The sequence below is a fragment of the Dreissena polymorpha genome, chromosome 5 (assembly GCF_020536995.1).
Source record: "Dreissena polymorpha isolate Duluth1 chromosome 5, UMN_Dpol_1.0, whole genome shotgun sequence".
NCBI classification, from domain to species: Eukaryota; Metazoa; Mollusca; class Bivalvia; order Myida; family Dreissenidae; genus Dreissena; species Dreissena polymorpha.
In genome coordinates this window covers 80150700-80171940 of record NC_068359.1, presented here as the reverse complement: position 1 = coordinate 80171940, position 21241 = coordinate 80150700, and the positions used below count along the sequence as shown (strand labels likewise).

Genomic DNA, 21241 nt, shown 5'->3' with positions numbered 1-21241 from the left:
GTGATTGCATGTTTCTTGGAAAAGTATGCTGTTTTTATCATGTTGATGGATATTTTTTTGGCGTTGTCCGTCCATCCGTCCCTCTGGCACTTTTGTGTCTGGAGCCATATCTTGGAGGTGCTTTGGCGGATTTCATTGAAACTTGGTATGAGTATATATATGGATAAGAGGATGATGCACGTAGGCATAAAAAGCCATTGTCTATCGGTCCAGAAAACTTTTGTGTCCAGAAGTAAATTGGCGGGGAATATCAATTCAACAGATTTGCTTGTTAAAATTGATATGATTAAAAAATTGTTCCCTCTTATTGTTGTACTGCTATTGTTATAAATACAGTGCTCCAGCTAGGCCTAAATCAAAGGGCGCCGCGCCCTGCTCTCCCGAACCTCCGCCCTGCCCCCCGGAACCTCCGCCCTGCCCCCCATCCCCCCCCCATTTTTTTTTTTTTACATTTGATTATTCATAAATCTCTTATTACATTGTAATTACTTTAATCCTCATTGTAGACATTATATTTGAATGGTTTAATAATAATGGGAATAATACAATTATTTATAACATATAAATTAACATGCAATAGGAAGCGTTCCAGAAACACCCGAGCACTCGTATGTGCCCTTTTCACAAAATACTGCGCGTCGAAAGTGCCCTTTTGACAAAATACTGCGCGTCCAAAGTGCCCTTTTGACAAAAAAGCCCCACTGCCCTTTTCAAATCCTAGCTGCAGCACTGTAAATATATATAATAGTACTAGCCATTATTCTAGAATGTATACTAGTCTTTTTTGCACTAAATTAGACCAATATATGTGCTATGTTAAAATATAGTATCAATTTATATAAACCATATATATTTTTTTTCGCTTTTCACTCGCCTGCGATTTAAAAAAAATGGAATAAAAATAAATTTATTTTTATTTCGCTCGCTCGCTCTATTTTTGGTTGGCTAAAATCCGTAGAACACATCATCAATTTGTTGTGGCCTAAAAAACAATATTTATGGAGATTAGGAAACTTCAGTGAATAATTTGTAAAAATAAGAAAAAATTACTTAAGTTATTGAAATAGAATAGAGTCTTTCTAATTTAGAAAATGCCAAATAAAAATAATCTAAATAATAAGAATAATTAAGAAAATAATGCCAAAATGTCTTGATGCTGGTGTTAAAAATAATTTAGAGTTTAATTATTTCAAAATTCCAATTTTTTTCAAGAGCTGTTAACTTTTCAAGAAAGCACCAAGAGGTGTTTAAATCAGCCAAAACAGCTTATTTTATACAGTTCAGAAGAGATCAATGGCAGAGTAGTCAATTTTCCCTAAGAACAGTGCATTTATCAATGATCAATAACTTCATAAATTCCAGAGCAGAACTAAAACAAGATGTGTTTGTGAAACACAATGTCCCCCTATATGATGTTTGGCCTTGAAGGATGACCTTGACCTTGTGAAGGATGACCTTGACCTTTCACCACTCAAAATGTGTAGCTCCATGAGATACACATGCATGCCAAATATCAAGTTGCTATCTTCAATATTGCAAAAGTATTCATAAAATAAGCGATTTGGGCCACATATATTTCACCTCTGACCTTGAAGGATGACCTTGACCTTTCACCACTCAAAATGTGCAGCTCCATGAGATGCACATGCATGCCAAATATCAAGTTGCTATCTTCAATATTGCAAAAGTATTTATAAAATAAGCGATTTGGGCCACATATATTTGACCTCTGACCTTGAAGGATGACCTTGACCTTGACCTTTCACCACTCAAAATGTGCAGCTCAATGAGATACACATGCATGCCAAATATCAAGTTGCTATCTTCAATATTGCAAAAGTATTCATAAAATGAGCGATTTTGGCCACATATATTTGACCTCTGACCTTAAAGGATGACCTTGACCTTGACCTTTCACCACTCAAAATGTGCAGCTTCATAAGATACACATGCATGCCAAATATGAAGTTGCTATCTTCAATATAGCAAAAGTTATTGCAAAATGTTAAAGTTGGCGCAAACAGACCAACAGACAGGGCAAAAACAATATGTCCCCCACTACTATAGTGGGGGACATAAATATATTACTGAACCTGGTTAAACAAGGGAAATAAATACTGCATAAATACTGCAAAATCATGTACATGTTGCCTTTCTTTCAGTTATCTCTTAGTTGAAAGGCTTATCATAAGTTTTAATGACTAAAACAGTTATGTTAACTATGAAAATTCTGTGTTATGAAAAATTTCATAAAACAGTTAATGTCACATAATATTGACGTAATAAAACCATACTTTACTACACAGGAAACAAATGTTCTGACCACATTTCATGAAGATTGAGCAAACTAAATAGTTAACAAGATTTTACTATAGCCATATAAGAAAAATGCCCCGCCCCTTGGCAGCCATGTTTTTCAAGTCAAGGTTACCATTTTTGAACTCATCCAAGATATCATTGGGACAAATCATCTGAGTAAGTTTCATGAAGATCGGAAAATAAATGTGGCCTCTAGAGTGTTAACAAGGTTTTACTATAGCCATACATTATAAGGAAAAATGCCCCGCCCCTTGGCGGCCATGTTTTTCAACCAACCGACATCATTTTCGAACTCATCCACGATATCATTGGGATGAATCTTCTGACCAAGTTTCATGAGGATCGGACAATAAATGTGGCCTCTAGAGTGTTAACAAGATTTTTCTATAGCCATATATAGCCATATAAGGAAAAATGCCCCGCCCCTTGGCAACCATGTTTTTCAAGCAAACTTAACCATTTTCGAACTCATCTAAGATATCATTGAAACCAATCTTCTGACCAAATTTCATGAAGGTTGGACAATAAATGTGGCCTCTAGAGAACAAGGCAAATGTTGACGTCGCACAACAGATAACGCACGACGGACAACGCACGACGGACACGTTGTAAATAATGTAAGATGAGCAACAAGGGTCAAAAGTATTACCTGGAGCAGACAAGTGGAAACAACGCAACCAGAAGCAGCATCGCATAGTGATCCATTCTTGAACTGTAAGTACATGTACAAGTGTCTAGGTTAATTATAATGCGTAGTGGCCCAGTTACCAACTAACAATATCAATATGTGTGCTCTTTCTCTTTGAAAGAAAACATAATTCTATGGAGTTAAACCTCGCTGATTTCTGCCTGTTGAAAAAAACAATACTTTTCATACATAAACCAGGAAGAAAAGGTTAAACATAAACATTAAAACAATTTATGTGCTGGTCAGATTTGAGTATTGAACAAAAACTGCAGTAAGGAAACAGAAGTGGTGTGACACTTTTTATCAAGGTCAATCAGAAAATATCCCAATGAAAAATGTTTCACATGATCAAACAACCATGGTGTCCTAAGTGTACACCATATGCCAATTAGAAACATTTTCCGATATATTTTGGAGAATTTGACTATTTTGATTTGCAAATCATGCAACATGTCAAGAATTTACCAGTATACCTGTATACCATGTATATATATATATATTTGTTTTTATTAAGTTAGTTCAGCATTTTTTTTATTAATAGCTAAGACATGAATATGTCACAACACATGTAGACTTTAAGCAAAAAGGTCCGATCAGTATTAAAACATCAGTTCTCTGATGTTCCTTTAGATACTGTAGAATATAATCTTTGCTTGGCTAATAAGAAAGGAAAAGGACCCCTTTCAGCCTACATCTTTGTCATCTAATGGTGACTGGACTTCTTTAGGAATAACCTTAGTAATAACAGCCAACGGAAAAACTCCTTTATTACCGTTTGCCTCTTTGAGATTAAGTATGCGATACAAGTTTTATTTTAAAAAATTGATAGTTTTTGCTAAATAAAAATTTGTTCACTACAAAATTTATTACCAAAATTGGTCTTCCCATGGGATTTTTGCATTTTTGACTTTTTTTATAATGGGATTTTTTGTTATTTTCCCGCTTTATGCAGGTGATTGTTGATAAAAAAGATACTTTCTTTTATGCTTATTTATCAATTTCAAGAATTGTACTAGTACTTTGCTGATTTTATTTTACTTTTACATGGGAAAAAAACATCGAAAAAGATACAAGAGAAAGATTAATGAAAGAAATGGAAATATTTTATTAAAACCATCAATAGATGATCACAAAAAAGCATTCTATTGCAAACTTTATATTAAATATGAATACCTTAAATGAATAGATGCTAAAGTTTGTGAAATTTAGTTTTTTCTGTTTATTAAATAATCACAATGAAGCATGTTATCGCAAACTTTATCTTAAATATGAATATCTTAAATGAAAAAGGTGCTTAAGTTTGGAAAAAAAAATAAATTCGGTTGCCATTTGAATTCAAGCATATATTAGCACACCTCTCACCCAATCACTACTTGGAAAAGAGACAAAGCCATCAATTTGTTTGCTTTACAATGGTTGCTTTTAAAAGTTTAACTGGTAAAAACAGTTTAATTAGATAAAATATAACTAAAATTTGTACATGTAGCGACACTTATGCTTTTCATCCAAGCACAATTACACAAGCTTTGATTAGGATTTGGCGAAAAAGAAACAAATCCACCAACTTAAATGTCAACATTAACATTGTGATGTGAACAGTTTGAAACAGAAACTGGAACAGCAACATTGACTGTAGAAACAGCAACTTTACATTGTATGTACAAGATATCTCCTTCACTTATAGTCCATATTAATGTACTCTGGACACCAGAACCTTTGATAAATTTTTCTATCGTGGCTCTGGGTTACATGTATATAGCTGATAGTTGAATTAATGCAACTACTTCTCAATTTCTTCTACTAAAATCCTGGTGTAATATAAACCCAACTTGATTTTTCCGATAAAATTTGATTATTTTACATTCAAAATGATGTTTTTACTTTAAAATATCATAGCCACATGCTAACCCCCCTGTGAAACACATAACATCTTCCATCTTCTCTCTTAAAAGTTTAGAACTTGATAAGAATTATACCTTCAATTATGTACTCATTCGGACCTGAAAGTATCATCTTCAATCTTAACAAAAACCAAGAGTTTCACACATTCAAGCAACATACTTTTTGCTTTTATATATATAACAACATCTTAATGAGCACAATTTTTTTTAGATTGATTACTTTGTAAAAGCAAGGCAGCAGGGCCTGAACAAGTGATCTTTCACAACCATTATAATTATTAGAGTGTTGTGGCTGACCTTCCGGAAGGGTTACAGAGCATGCACAGTGGCGAGACGCCGGGATTGACGAACGAGTTCTCTGAATGAAAGAACTCTGATTCCAATTAGTGTTTTTGTTATAATAAATAAATAGTGGTTGAATTAAAGAAAGTGTTGAGTTATACGGGGAAAGAACATAGTACACAACAAGACCATACAAAATTACCAAAACATTCCCAAATTTCCTTCAGAGTACGTGTCAACGGACAGTACAGCGAGGAATTTGGAGTTGGAGTAGGGGTGCATCAGGGTTCTGTTCTCAGTCCCCTGCTTTTCATCCTAGTCCTTGAGGCTCTGTCTAGGGAATTCCGCACCGGGGTTCCATGGGAGCTCCTCTACGCTGATGATCTTGCTGTGATTGCAGACTCACTGGAGGAGTGTCTCTTCATTTTGAAATGTTGGAAGGATGGTATAGAAAGCAATGGGCTGAGGGTCAATATGAAGAAGACAAAGCTCTTGATCACCGGTCCTGGACTGAATCTCCTACTTGACGCTGGAGCATATCCCTGTGCGGTACGTAGGAGTGGAGTGGGAGTGAACTCCGTTGAGTGCACCAAGTGCAAACTGTGGGTGCACAAAAAGTGCAGTGGCATAAAGGGAAGGATCACCAGCATCCCGGACTATGTATGTCTGAGATGCCTGGACCAGGCACGTCCAATTGATGGAAGACCAGTTACCAAGGTGGTCGTCGATGGCTCACAGCTGGATGATGAGGACAGCTTCTGCTATCTGGGTGACACGCTATGTGCTAGGGGAGGCTGAGAACTTGCCATCATCAACAGATGCTGCACTGCCTGGGGAAAGTTTAAGAAGCTACTACCAATACTGACGTCGAAGCATGTTTCGGTTAAAACCAGTGGCAAAGTGTTCAATGCTTGTGCCCGGTCTGCCATGTTACATGGTAGTGAAGCGTGGGCATCATCCGCTTCTGTTCTACAACAACTTCGTAGAAACGACAGAGCAATGGCCCGCTGGATCTGCAGCGTCAAACCTGACGACGGAGTTGACACTGACACGCTGTATGGAAAACTAGGGATACCAGAAGTCACTGCATCACTGAGAGCCAGACGTCTGAGGTGGTATGGGCATGTCGAACGTGCCACTTCTTGCATCAACCCTATCATGAAGATGGCCATTCTTGGTGCTAGAGGTAGAGGGAGACCAAGAAAATCGTGGTCTGACTGTGTCAGGAATGACCTGCACACCTGTGGCATGGGAAACACAGACCCACAGAACAGAGGAGCGTGGAAATCAGGGGTTAGACGCTCTAGCCGCTTGCTGCCTACCCCAGCTACTGGGACTAATCCCGCAGCAGATGACAATTAAACTCAGGATCAAGTCAAGTCAAGTCATCACTAGATAGCAACAGATCCTAATTCCCAACCAGGAACACCTTGATCGTTCACAGGTGGTAGATAAACCACTCATTTTTTCACAAATAAAACATCCTTGTGAAAAGATGTTCTTTTGTGTTCGGCTACACAAATCACCTCCATTAACTTATGATCGCGTTGGGTATTTTCGACGTTGGGGTTTAATCGATATTCGCACATTTTGCCGTCTAAATATGAGTGTTGCGCATGCTTAGCTTAAGTAACATGTTATTTCATTTGCATGCACACAGTTCATTTAACAAATGACCTAATTTAAGTGATATTGGCAATATAAACAATAAATAAACAGACTTGTATTCGTACACAATAGTTTTCATCCATTTAAACTAACCATAAAATATTCCTACCCATCATTTAACATTGAAATGTTTTTTATTTTAAACCAAATGTTGTCATTTCGTCTGTTTTAAACATAGAACATTCCAGAAACGTCAGCTTTGCTTTTTTGTATGAATATATCGTATACTGTTCAACAGAAAACGGTTTACAGCGAAAAGGAAAATTGGATGAACTTGAAATCAAATTCTAGGGGGAATATTTAACCCATGCAAATTGTTCTACCCAGCAATATTATATAATACGGTAAATTTCTATTTAAAGTACACATGATATGACATTTTGTGAAAGATTTAATTAATTAGTGCACTTGACATTTTTAACAACCAATACTAAAGGTGTGAATGATAGATCAATTTGTCTATCGAGACTGCACAAAAGAATATTTAATGATCATTGGGGACCACTATGAAAATGGATCTTATGAATATTACACTACAATTTTTCACAAAATATTGATATTCCAGTTGAAATTACATTATAAAATTTGCCATTAAATGTGAAAAGGATTGCTTAACTTTTTGTGCAGTATATTTGAGTTGATTACGACTGTCGAAAATGCCCTTTAGGCTACATGATGTACAGAACATATATTTGACCTTTGACCTTGAATGATGACCTTGACCTTTCACCACTCAAAATGTGCAGCTCCATGAGATACACATGCATGCCAAATATCAAGTTGAAGTTGTTAACTTTAACTAGTGACCTCAAAATCAATAGGGGTCATCTGCGAGTCATGATCAATGTACCTATGAAGTTTCATAATCCTAGGCGTAAGCGTTCTTGAGTTATCATCCGGAAACCATTTTACTACTTTGAGTCACTGTGACCTTGACCTTTGACCTAGTGACCTCAAAATCAATAGGGGTCATCTGCGAGTCATGATTAATGTACCTATAAAGTTTCATGATCCTTGGCCTGAGCGTTATCATCCGCAAACCATCTGGTGGACGGACGGACGGACCGACATGAGCAAAACATTATACCCCATCTTCTTCGAAGGGGGGCATAATAATGACAATATTGCAAAAGTTATGACCATAGGGACCATGCACAAAAAAAAAAATTATATGATATAAAATATATCCTCCAATTATCTTGAGTTGAGCAGTTAAGAAAACAACTAAAATAATTTTTGAATTAATTCCAGCAATGCCGCAATATACAATGTACCTAAAAAGATTTATTTCATTCCCGTTAAAACCATGTCAAAATTGTTTATTTACAGCGTGTTTAACCTCGCAAAGTGGATAGTTCAATACACACCCGCAAATGACATGTGCTACGTGCATTGTGTATCTTGAGTCGAGAGGTCACATCCGAAAAGCGAAAGTACTCAATTGCAATAGGCATGATCTGTTGTCCAGAGCCCCTCGGACTCAATTGTATACTGGTTTGTAACCAAGTTAGTGCTATGTAACCCTATTAATGTGCTGTATCGGTTGTTCCAACAGTAAAAGGCGCGGTCCGCGCAAACACCAGATTATTAGTCTTTATACATGTAGCCCCCACGGTGTAAGTTTGATGTATTTTCTTGTATTTTATTGCTTTGTAATTTGTTAGGTTTCATTTGCTTACAGTTTTTTATAAGCTACTATTAATACAATCACGTTTGTTGGTTTCTCAAATTGATTCGTACATAATAATTTCATACTCGTTTTTTCTATTAAGCAACATTTTATATAGAAATAAGCTATGTTAAGATTTAACTCACACTTTTCTCAATTCTGTAAGCTTTGTTGGTATTAATTAATGCAGTCGAAGAAAGTTGCGTTTTGAATTAAATGATTTTTGACTTATTTTAGGGAAATATAGTAAACAATTGTCTTTTCTTCTTTTTTGTAGTATTTTACCGCACATTTTGGTCGCAAGATGGAACAATAAACGATCCTGAAATTATACATTGAGTTCACTTGTGCCATGGGTTAACTTCATGCTAATATCAGAGCATGACGCATGAGGTCAACAAAACTTAGAAAATTCGATTCACTGAACAAATTTAGAGAAACTGAAATATTAATTTAACTTTTTTTATAACTTCTATTTACCATTTAACAAGTTTCTGTTTTATCGGTCGATCTTATGTTGAGCAACATTGACACAAAAAAGTGAAAAAAACAAACAACGTTCGCAATTTGTGTAAAGAAAATTTCGGCATATATGTTACCAGGGATCATATTTTTTCGGTTTTGTCGGTCCTAGACCGATTGGGGTCATGAAGGACCGATTAAAAATCCCAAAGAGTCGGTCCGATTCTGTTTGCTAAAATTCCCATGTCATGAAATCGATTACGCAGTGCACATGCTAGCATACCCTAATTACATTCTTATCTTGAAGGTGTGATAAATCATTCACTGCAGTCTCTAAACCGGTCAGGACCAGTATATTGCTCGTCAGCCGACTAGTATCAGCGTATGACCCCAAACAACGAACACGGTTGTGTATTAGTCAAGCGTGAATAACCCAGTGTCAATATCAATCAATAATTTCACTGGCTTATACATAGCACACTAATCGGTCCGTAATGTGTGCTCGTCCACGATAAAATCGTTGACAGTTACTTCGGAGATTAAAACTCGATGTTATCCTCGTGGAAATTGTGCATTTCATGCATGAAACAGTCAGTAAACTTTCATATAAACAAAGAAGAAAATTGGATATTCTGCAATAATTGTGGGTGGACCTTATACACCGAAAACACGCGCTGTAACTAAACAAAACATGCCAATACATTTTCCACCAGCCTAATAATCCGGCAATAAATTAATGAAAGTTGCGGTTTTGATTGACAGAACAGCCGAAAGTTATTTTTATGTGCGGAACTTCACATAAAATAGTACACAAGAAAAATAATATACATTGTATAAATCTTTAGTAAAAATCGTGTTAGAATCGGAATAATTCGTATACTTTATTGTTTGTTGTTGAATAATCCACGACCGGAAGTTAAGATGCGTGGTTTCTAATCACTCGTGCTTCGCACTCGTGAAACCCTATGCATCTTAACTATCGGCCGTAGTTTATTCGACAACAAACTATAACGTACACGAATTGTTTTTCAACTATTTGGTTTAATTATTGCCAGTAGTCAACCTACGCACAGACACTTGTTTGGTTCAGTGCATGTTTGTAAGCTAGTATCGAGTCGACAACGATTTAAAACATCGGTATAGACTTACACTGATTAATAATATTGACAACGATGAAAAGTCAGATAAAACAGTTACCGAAACAACAATGAAATAGCTAATGATAAAACCAACTGAGAAAACTCGTATGTTTCGTTTAAAAAAATGCTTCAGGCAATTTTACTTGTACATTATTATACCCTCTTCATGAATGGCAAAATCAATGGTATATATTTTAACGTAATTTGTCATAATTTCGGATAAAAATTTTCTGACACTTTTTTCCCCATTTAAATCCAGACCGATTGATGTTGCTGGAAAATATGATCCCTGTATGTTACTATTAAAATAGTTGATAAAATTATCATTCAATCGGGATAGGGTATACCCACTGAACATGTGGATACGAGATGTCACATATTTTCGCCATGTACCCGCACAGATTGTTCCATGCAGCATTTTCTGGGAATCGTGAAAAAGTAAAAAAAAAATCTTAAGAATAAATCAAATACATGAAAGTATGTGTTTACACTAGCGCAGTGATCTTAGGGACTCATAGGTTTCAAATCTATGGGTCGCAGAGAAAAAGTATGGTTCCCATCTATGAGCAGAAAAAAAACATAGTGGATCAGGGTATTTCAACATTTTGATGACAGCACATGGCTATCTAGTCGCAATTAAACAGGAAACTTTAAAAGGCAACTCAACAGTTTTATGACTAGATTATTTTCAAGACTTAAACAGGCCATTATACATCACATTAACGCGTGTGTAGTGCAACAAACAATAACCCCACTTGACCATTATAATGGATGAGCAAATTTGCGTCAATACTGACATACATGTATCTCACCGACTGTAGCCATTTAGATGCACCGTAATTAACATGAAAAGTTTCCACTTGAAAACAAAACACTACGAGTTTTTATTCATGATTCAAATTAAAAGCCCAGGCTATTTCTTATTTTTGCATGTTTTACATATAATGCACAAAGACTGTTAATTTGTTGCTAGAAAATTACAAAATTGTCAGAAAATATCTGTTATATTAATCAACTTATATATATATATATATATATATATATATATATATAGTATATATATATATGATAGTATATATATATTATATATATATATATAGATATATAATATATATATAATATATATATATATAGCTATATATATATATATATCTATATATATATATATATATATATATATGTGTGTTTTATATGTAGCGAATTTGCCTGCCTTCGATCAGTTTTTTAATAATGGTAGAGTGTAACCATTGCTATATACGACATCCTCCTCTTACAGTTATTCGGATAAAATAGATCGGACGCTAGCATTTTTAATTTGGGTAATACATATATTTTTATTCTGAAATTAATAAACAATTTGCAGTAATGCCTTCAAATATAACTTTTTACTGCATGACTATAATGGGTAACTCACTAATGAGAATTGAATATTGTTAAATAGTATCTCATTGCTGTTTCATAAGGCTGAAGTAAATTAGTTTTTAACCATTTTGTAGAATAGTTTCGTCTAGGGTTTCACGTGACTTGTCTGTATATAAGCAGTAGCTTCTCTGCATTAGGATAATTTCGAAGTTGGTTCTCAAGGCGTACAGATCGAATACTAGTATTATTAGGTAAATAACTGTAGCTTTCTGTGTACTGAGTAATTCCACATTGTGGTCGGAAAAGTGACAGAACTAGTTTTTAGTAAGGGCTTGTCTGCTGAGTAAACCTAGGTGGAAAAGCAACAGTCTAAATCTAACACTAACAGTTTAGGCTTTGACGTTCGTCTCATGCATAGTTTCAGACCAGTCTCATCCATAGTTTCAGACTAGTCTCATCCATAGTTTCAAACCAGTCTCATCCATAGTTTCAAACCAGTCTCATCCATAGTTTCAGACCAGTCTCATCCATAGTTTCAAACCAGTCTCATCCATAGTTTCAGACTAGTCTCATCCATAGTTTTATACTAGTCTCATCCGTAGTTTCAAAAAGTCTCATCCATAGTTTCAAACTAGTCTCATCCATAGTTTCAGACTAGCCTCATCCATAGTTTCAAACCAGGCTCATCCATAGTTTCAGACCAGGCTCATCCATAGTTTCAAACCAGGCTCATCCATAGTTTCAGACCAGGCCCATCCATAGTCTCAGACCAGGCTCGTCTGTTGTTCTTATTAGCTTGTTATATTGTCCCGGTTTTGTTGATTTCTACTGTGATTTATTATATGCACCAATCATTGTTCCAAATCCTTTGTTTCTAATCACACTGGTAAAGCAGCCAGGCGAAAATATTATATATCCTTAGCCAGCGTGAATCCTAGTCTGGTTAAAGTTACCTTGCACGTTACATATATATTCTACACTATGCGACCCGTGATATTTGCTGCGATTCTCGCATCACCGCAATCGATGCAACGTGACAAATTGCGGTGATTCCGAGCGACAAGAAAATTTGGGTGATGTCTCGGCGACCGTCGCGCGATGTATCTCGCTGTTACGCAATCAGCGCGAATCAACGCAAATCACTGCGAACAGCCGTGGTTCACCTTTTTAAGAGATTTACATTAAGGGTTACACTACATTACATGTACATGTAACATATATGTATACACTTACATTATACATTGCAATAATAAAGCTTTTGTTGTTGTTACTCCCGTTCCGACATGAACGTGATGAAGTAATGTCGGAAGCTTTAACGGCTCCAAATTAATATAACAGCGCAGAAGAATGATCATGCAATAATTATTTAACATAACATGTAAACATTATTTAACTAATTGCATTAGCAGAATGTTTATTAAAACTTATAATCAATTATATTCCAGGCCCGAATACACTACCACTGTTCAAATTCCATATTGTTCCAATATACATGTAGCGTAGCACTGTGTAAATTGAAAGTTGCATAGTGTTTCGTCATTGGTCGGTTATAAATACCTTGTTTCTCTACATGGTATTTGATTTCGACGAAACTAATAATTTGGTAATTTACGAGAAATATGATATAAGTTTTTCATTTAAACTTTGATCTTACCGTGTGTGTTAATTGACGTTATTAATTATGTTAATACTTATTTTTGCATTTCATTAAGAATTATAACGTGTAGATCTAGCCCTTTTGTTAACAGTGTTTAGCAAAATATTCGCGCCTTAAGACACGGGAAATTGTTTAAGTAACACTTTCATTTAAAGGTTAAATGTAATCGGTAGATTACATCTAATTATTTGGACTAAAAAATGCTATACTTATTTATTTTCTGTTTCAGGCGCCAATGCGGATAACTCGTGTTACTCGCGTTACTTTCCGAGCGTTGTACATACATTCACAATGCTTGATAAGCCGGAAATCGGAAATACATAACTGTTCTATTTTTAAGTACATGTTTTTATGACATCGTGGTAAATAATTTGTTGTTATTACATCATTGCCTATATATTAAAGCCATTAAACATTCTGTTTGTTTTGCTGAAAAAAAAACACGAGTATATCAACGTAGCACTTAGCGTTTGCAGAGTTCAATAAATTTATGATGATGTACATGCATTTCTCTGGGTTTTCACGCCAAAAACAAAAAACACTCAACATATGATTATTTAGTGTGTACTGTCCAGCGGGTGATAGTGTTTGTTCAAGTGTCTAATTGGCACTCTTTGTACGTGTTCAAACTGTGAAAAGATGTGACAATCACAGAAACAACAGGATGGTGCTGCCAATTAAATGCGATAATGGATCAAAGGGCATTGACAAAAAATAACAGTTTGGATATAATTTTCGGCGTTTACTCAGATGGTCTCTCACAACAAAAAAACTATACAAGTCAAAGTATTATGTTTTACTTCTATAAGTAACGATACGGATACGGCGTGTTTGATTTGAATTGACTTTAAAAGAAATATCAAATTGTTGGCGATATAACTGTTTTAAAAATACCAAAGAAACATTTAACCGAAATCAACAGAATTCAATGTTCTCTGCGCTACGCAGTTTGTATAAAAAATCAATACTTGCAAACTCGTATACCTTGACATTGTACATTGCCGCATAATTTTCGCGCTCTTTTGTCGGGAAATATACATTATGACTATATTGAAAGCATTTGTAAACGTTGTGTTAACATTAAAACATCGGATGTGTGTTTCGGATTATAAATTTTTATTCTCATTTGGGAATTTAACGGAACATTTATACTTATGGTATATTTGTATATATTACATGTGAAAAAAATGTTTTGATAATATTATGCATTTATAGCACATTTTCCAGAAGGAAAACGTTTTTTACATGAAGGCGTATGACGCAATAAAACGTTTTTTTGTAAGATCGTATTGTATCAATCTAAATTTAAATACGCACGTCCAATGAAAGCTGTGTCCCACATAATGCGCTGTACTCTTTACACTTCTGAAAAATGGCGTAGTCATATGGTTGTTTTAATGAAATTCTCAAACATATTATCCGACATAAATGTTCAAGATTATTTTTTTGATATAGATTATCGGATAATTGTGAACATTAGAAGCGTTACGTACATGTATAAAGTTATAGATACGATTCGGTTTCTATGCATGAATTGGCGAGTCATCGTTGTCACTGCGATCACGGCGAATTGCGGCGAATCGCAGCGAATCACCACAACATTGAGGGGATTTAGCGCGAAGATTATCTTGCTCTCGCGCGACATCGGAGTGACGAGTCACGTGAAATCGCAGTGATTTTCCACCCAAAAAGCAAAATGCCCGCCTTGACTTCGCAAATTAGGCAAAAATCATGGGTCGCGTAGTGTATGCAACCCGTGACACTTCCTATTGTTGCATACAAAATTAAGCTTTCCAATGACCCGGATTATTGATTGCGCAATAGTTAAAGTAAAATGGTGGCCATTTTTGGTTGATGTGCAAGTTTTTTGGTTTTAATTTTTTTTCTCCGTTCGCGAAATATTTTTCAGTATCATAATTTTAACACTTTTAGGATTGTGCGTCCGCGGGAGGCATATATAGCAAATGTCTGTGTCCTCTGCAATTTCTATGCATACAGGACGCAGACCAAAAATTATCTATATATGTTCAAGTTGACGAGTACCGAAAAAAATGCACTGAATTAGTTCTGGCTACCATAACTTTAAATGTCGCTTTTTATGATTTTTGACTGGCCCGACTTTATAGTTATGGACCAACCCCATTAGAAAGTCAACCAGAAATTCCCGAAAAGTTGACAGTTAACAAAGACCGGTTCAAAACAGCTTTTAAATGCAGTTATTGGTCCAAATCAACCACTTGATCGGAACAATTGACATTTTTCACATTTAAATGATATATTCTTTCCCAAAATACTATCTTAAACATTTAAAATTTATCTATTTTGCTCTTACATATAGAGAAAAACTGCGATGTAACAGACTTCATTGAAATGCGAATCTCCCGAGATTTCACGGTCATATGACTTTATTTCTATTTTTAGTAACATACCATGTGCTCAGGAGTTTTCAAATTCAGAATGACATTTTTCGGTATTTAAGATTATTCTTGCTTGTTTTGTAAACAAATTGTAGTGTAAATACAAACTCAACGTGAATATTATTTTAAAGTACCTGATTTACACTGAAATCAGTCTTATAATCCACCAGAAGTAAGTTGTTAATCACAAATAATAGATTTCAGAAAACGAAAGTAATGTTTACCATTTCAGCATAAAATGTCAAGGTCGATCCGAAAGTATCAAAATGCAAACTCGTCACGTGACAAAGCGACAATAGCGTCAAAATTGTGAATTTCAGACTGATGAGAGTTATTTCCATCTATTGTAAGATGCATTCGAAACATTTGAACCTTAAGATATTCCTCGATGCAGTAATTTATATTCATTCACCAATATATCTAGAAATGTATCCAAGAAAATGAGCATTCTTTGATTTATAGCGTGACATAAATATGTTACGACTCTGGTTGACTTTCGATGTGGGGTTAGCTTCAGCGTACATGTCTGTCAATACTATATAAACTGTACGCTGAAGTTTCTTTAGCTAGCACTGAATAGGCATACATTTGGATTATTTCAGTTGAAGTAAGATTTTTAAATGCAATTAAACTGTTTTTTACCTTATTTTAGTCGTGTCTGCAATTATTTTTAAGCGTAGTTATGTAAGTAAAACGAAATACTCAGAGCGCATGCATGTGACATCATCACATGAGCCGCGTTCTTAATGTAAACAAAGTGATCGAAATTAGGTCATGCTCGAAATAAGGGAATCGTACGATGGTTATGACCAATGTTAAAGTTTGACGCAAACAAACAATCCAACAAACAGACAGGGCAAAAAAAATATGTCCCCCAGTATATATTGGGGGCCATAAAATATTTTGTGGGTGTAAACATTGTACCTCTTTAAATAATTGTTTGATCAATTGTCATCTTTCCATCAAAACAGGAACAAAAGCGATCGTTTTTGAAATCAAGGGGAGCAAATCTGCATAACTTCGCCAGGTTACACACAACAATTTTCTAACAGATTGTGTGCTTCTATGTCCCTTAACTTTAAAACAGAACTTGTGATTATTGATTGCTTCTGTATCGATAGTTTTCATAACGATAACCATTAATGACCATAAAGGCAATATAATGATATAACAAATCCTCGAGGGGGGGGGGGGGGCTGGGGCTATAAAAACAACTTTTTATCAGTGATCAAATTATATTCATTATATTCAAACGGTTTTACGTTCATTCCTTGACTCGACCCAAATCTGCTATTTTAAGTCTTTGTGACCCGGAAGCGAGTTCATCTATTTTAAACAGGTAGCATTGGGTTAAATCAGTTCATTAAACAAAGAATTGTTTTTTGGAATACTCGATAAACATTATAAACACACCGAAATAAATATTGTTAAACTGAATATACCACTAGTATTGGCCGCGGAGGCTTTTACAGGAGAATGTATAGACCGCCTCATCTTATCTCATCTTCGCCTGTGGTCGCGTCTGGGACATAGGCCGCAACCAGCCTTCTCCAGGCGTCTCGGTTCTGGGCGATTCTTTCCAGCTGCCCCCATGTTTGGTCCATCTGCTTAGCATCTGCATCCAGGTCACGGCGCAAGGTGTTCTATGCCGCCCTCTCTTCATTTTCCTTATGGGGTTCCGTGCGAGAGATTGCCTTGTCGTACTGGATGCAGGCTTGCGAAGGGTGTGGCGTATCCACCGCCAACGTCTCTTAAGGACGTCTTCTTCAACTGGCTGCTGCTTTGTTCTTCTCCATAGTTCTTCGTTGGAGATCTTGTCTGGCCAGCGGATCTTGAGGATCTTCATGACGCAGGTGTTAATAGGGACCTGTATTTTCTTTATGGTGGTGACAGTTGTTCTCAAGGTCTCTGCTCCATATAGGGGTATTGGCTTCACGATGGGATTGAAGGGCCTAATCTTGGTGGTGTTTGCAATTTCGCTGGATCCCCAGATGTTCTTCAGCTGATGGAAGGCTGCCCGTGCTTAACCGATGCGGGTTCTGACATCTGCATCCGTTTCTCCGAGATAGGTGAAGCTGTCCACCTCCTCCAGCGCCCCACTTTGGACTGTGATGGGTGCGTTGTTGGATGCGTTGGTCTTGAATACCTTGCTCTTCCCTCTGTTGATCGTGAGTCCCAGTCTAGCTGAGTTGTCCGCTACCATGTTTGTCTTTTCATGCATCTGTTGTTTGGTGTGGGAGAAAAGAGCCATATCATCGGCAAAGTCGAGGTCTTCCAACTGTTTCCACAGTTTCTACTGAATTCCATTCCGCTTTTGCTCCGTTGGTGGCTTCATTACCCAGTCTATGGACAGCAGGAACAGGAAAGGTGAGAATAAGCAGCATTTCCTCACTCCGATTCAAACCAGGCGTCCGTGAGCTGTCTGCCATGAACGATTATGCAGGTCATCCCTTCATAAGACTTCCTGATGATGTTGGTGATCTTTCCTGGCACTCCGTAGTGCCTCAGAAGTCTCCGGAGGGACTCCCGGTCAACGTTGTCGAACGCCTTTTCATAGTAGATAAAGTTGTCATACAATGGCTAATTCCACTTCAGAGATTGTTTCAGAATTATTCGCAGGGTTGCGCATTGATCCGGGCACGATCTATCATTTTAAACGCCGGCTTGTTGGTCACGGTGATGCTGGTAGTATTGCGTCTTTCATTCGGTTCAGCAGGATGCGATTAAACACCTTTCCTGGAATGGACAACAGCTTGATTCCTCGGTAGTTAGACCGCCAACCGTATTTTTTATTATATGGTAAGTGTCCTTCGAGGCTTCCTGTTATTCTTCGTCTTTTAATATAGACGCGTATATACACTTCTTAACCACAAGCAGGGGGCTAGTCTTGTAGTATTACACTTCGATTGCTCATTTAGTGATATATGTTGGGTTGTTAGATAGTAATAAAAAGCACACCTTAAAAGTAATATTGTTGCTCTAAATCTACTCCTAATGAAGGAGTATATACTGGTATTTCTATTGAAGTGCATATTAAATTAAACGTCGTATTTCACCTCAATTCTAGATAGAACATACTGTCAGCTTATCGTTTCTGCCATCCTCATATAGTTGATGTTTTTAAGTTGATCATGGTGGTGAATAATCCACTAGATCCACTAGATTATCTTTAGACTGAATGACAGTCATAACATAAAGAAAGTACCATCGCTCTATATATATACTTTAAGTACACTCCTCGGGGACTGATCTAGTAAAAGTACGAATCAATTTCATATCCTGATTTGGCGCCTGTAACGGACTTTTGCCTCATTCTCCTATATCGCATTATTTTACAGATTATTTCACAGAAATCCAGACAATTTTCTCTTCATGATCTAATTGTGTTACGTTATATGCACCCATAGAACAGCTCCCTGGGAGTACATAGTAGTATGCAATAATGAACTTTGTACATTTATTCAAAAACATCAATCTATCATTTCGAATAACTTTATTGTATGTTGTTATTCTATAATATTGACAACCTTAAACGATGAACGAATAACAAGGCTCTCAGGTGCTTAATGAATAGCTCCCGAAGGAAAATTGATAAAAGACGCTTGTCATACAAAAGGGCATACATTTAATACCGGTAACTTCCCAGTTCATTATGTAAACAAGAGATGTGTTTGTTAGAAACACTATGCCCCCTACTGCGCCGCTTTCATTTTTTTTATCATTTGGCAGGTACAGATCATTTTTACATGGGAAGTAATATTTTTAAAGGGATATAATACAAAATATTACTTCCCTTGTAAAAATGATCTGTACCTGCCAAAATGATAAATAGAAATTTTCTCCCTTTAAAGCTTATTACTTCCCTTGGATTTGTTTTTTTGACCTTTGACTTTGAAGGATGACCTTGACCTTTCACCACTCAAAATGTGCAGCTTCATGAGATACACATGCATGCCAAATATCAAGTTGCTATCTTCAATATTGCAAAAGTTATGGCCAATGTTAAAGTTTTCGGACGCACGGACGGACTGACTGACGGACAGTTCAACTGCTATATGCCACCCTACCGGGGGAATAAAAAAAGCGCCATAGTGTAAAGTAGTACGTGTCTTCATTAAATTAATATATCTTCTTTATATTTTTTGTCAGTTTTAAATAAAAGGGCACAACATGTATTAAATACAAGTATTTTCCTTACTGGTATAATTCTAACTCTGGTTTGCAAGTCTTGTTCGATAATACAGGGTGCAGGATCAACGGGGTTTACACACTTTTAATCACGGGTTTGACAGAATGTAAACCTACCATAAAGAACTATATTTTTGCAAATATCTGAAGTTATAAAAATGTTTGTAAACATCTTTAGTGCATAAAAGACCGTATTTCTTGCAGTTTGTGTCGATATCTTAAGATTTAAGAATACTTTATCGAATACGTCTGAAATTGGTGCCGAAATTTCAGTTTGCTTGCAGCATAACCATGATATAAAAGCTGTACAAATATATTTTTTTGTCAAAAACACAGGCTTATTAAATAAAGTAATTCTGATGTTTTTCGGCGTAAGCTGCATAAGCCAGCTTTTCACCTTAGCCTGACCTTTGTAAGTGTCCAATAAAATTCCAATAAAATTTCCCGCGGCTAGGTACGAATGAATACACTTCATTTATTCCATTGGCTGATTTGAGTATACCACCAGAACATTGGAAACATATCCGCGTCTTTGTAACACTGTTTTACTGTATGAAACAATTTTATCTCGAATGAAAAGGCTTAATAGATAGAACAGTTTTACACTCAATTCTCGACATCAATACAGTTTGTGCGTACACCTTTTATTTTCAGAGTATTACCAGCGCAAGAGCGTTTATACTTAAAAGGCTATGTTCTCATATTTAGTACTTACTTCCTTATTCCTGTCAACATGTTAACATGTAAAAGTATAAAGAGCAATGGAAGCGAGGCCTCACTTTAAAGCATTGCATTTCAACCCGCGAGGTATATCGGGTCAATTCGCGGACATTCAGAGTTTATATACAGGTCATCACCGGAGTTGGCGGCAAGTAAAATAATCGTTATATAATAAAGACGCTATCCGTGAACTAGGTGACCTGGAATTTTCTTTAGACCAGAAATATGTTAAATGAAGATATTCAGCAATATAATTATGGTATGTAAATAATAGATTCTTAATGTGTTTTCAACAATACAATGATAAATATTATTGTTGATAAATTTAACAATAATTATTCGTCCATATTGCTTAATGTACTAAAGTGATATTATGAGCATGTAACAGTTTATAGGTGTCTATTGAAACCGTTGATTATTTTTGATGTTTCTACTTCATATACACTTATATTAATTAATGCAGCATCATCATACTAAAACAATATACCAGAAAGAGAAAAATAATGCATTTGAATATCAACCGTACTTTCGTTTGACAACTGATCATGCGTTTACGAGTTGAACCTAAATTTAGTTTTAGTGCAGATTTGTTCATACGACACAAAGACACGAAATTGTTTTACGGATCATTTCAGCTTACAGGACTGGGTGGGTCACGTAAGAATATCGAATATAAAATATATTTTTATAAACAACTGGTAGCAAGGTGAGTTGCAGATAATTAATCAGTAACCACATTTTAACTAACTATTTTGACCTGTTAATTCTT

General features: G+C 35.9%; 3 protein-coding genes across 4 annotated transcripts in view; 2 read left to right on the top strand and 1 right to left on the bottom strand.

The window, feature by feature from the left end:
• The window catches only part of LOC127831971 (ribonuclease Oy-like), a 32798-nt gene extending 16211 nt beyond the window's left edge, over positions 1 to 16587 (bottom strand). The window contains exons 1-2 of one of the 2 annotated variants that reach the window (XM_052357069.1): positions 16489 to 16587; positions 2969 to 3031 (exon numbers count right to left, since the gene is read on the bottom strand). In XM_052357069.1, the coding sequence (XP_052213029.1) occupies positions 2969 to 3024 (56 nt within the window). In that variant the 5' untranslated portion in view covers positions 3025 to 3031; positions 16489 to 16587. Of the gene's footprint in view, positions 1 to 2968; positions 3032 to 16206; positions 16285 to 16488 lie in introns of those variants that run through there. The other variant, XM_052357070.1, reaches the window with a different exon arrangement.
• Positions 4194 to 5988, top strand: LOC127831397 (uncharacterized). The gene is made up of 2 exons (XM_052356382.1): positions 4194 to 4201; positions 5418 to 5988. Exons 1-2 carry the CDS (start codon positions 4194 to 4196, stop codon positions 5986 to 5988), a joined length of 579 nt encoding a protein of 192 aa, XP_052212342.1.
• On the top strand, positions 6190 to 6552 carry LOC127831396 (uncharacterized). Its single transcript, XM_052356381.1, has one exon. The coding sequence runs from the start codon at positions 6190 to 6192 to the stop codon at positions 6550 to 6552; it is 363 nt and encodes a 120-aa protein (XP_052212341.1).
• Positions 16588 to 21241: the final 4654 nt, after the last annotated feature.

Coding starts and splice junctions, on each gene's coding strand:
- LOC127831396 (XM_052356381.1), top strand. CDS start 6,190: ATGGCCCGCTGGATCTGCAGCGTCAAACCTGACGACGGAGTTGACACT.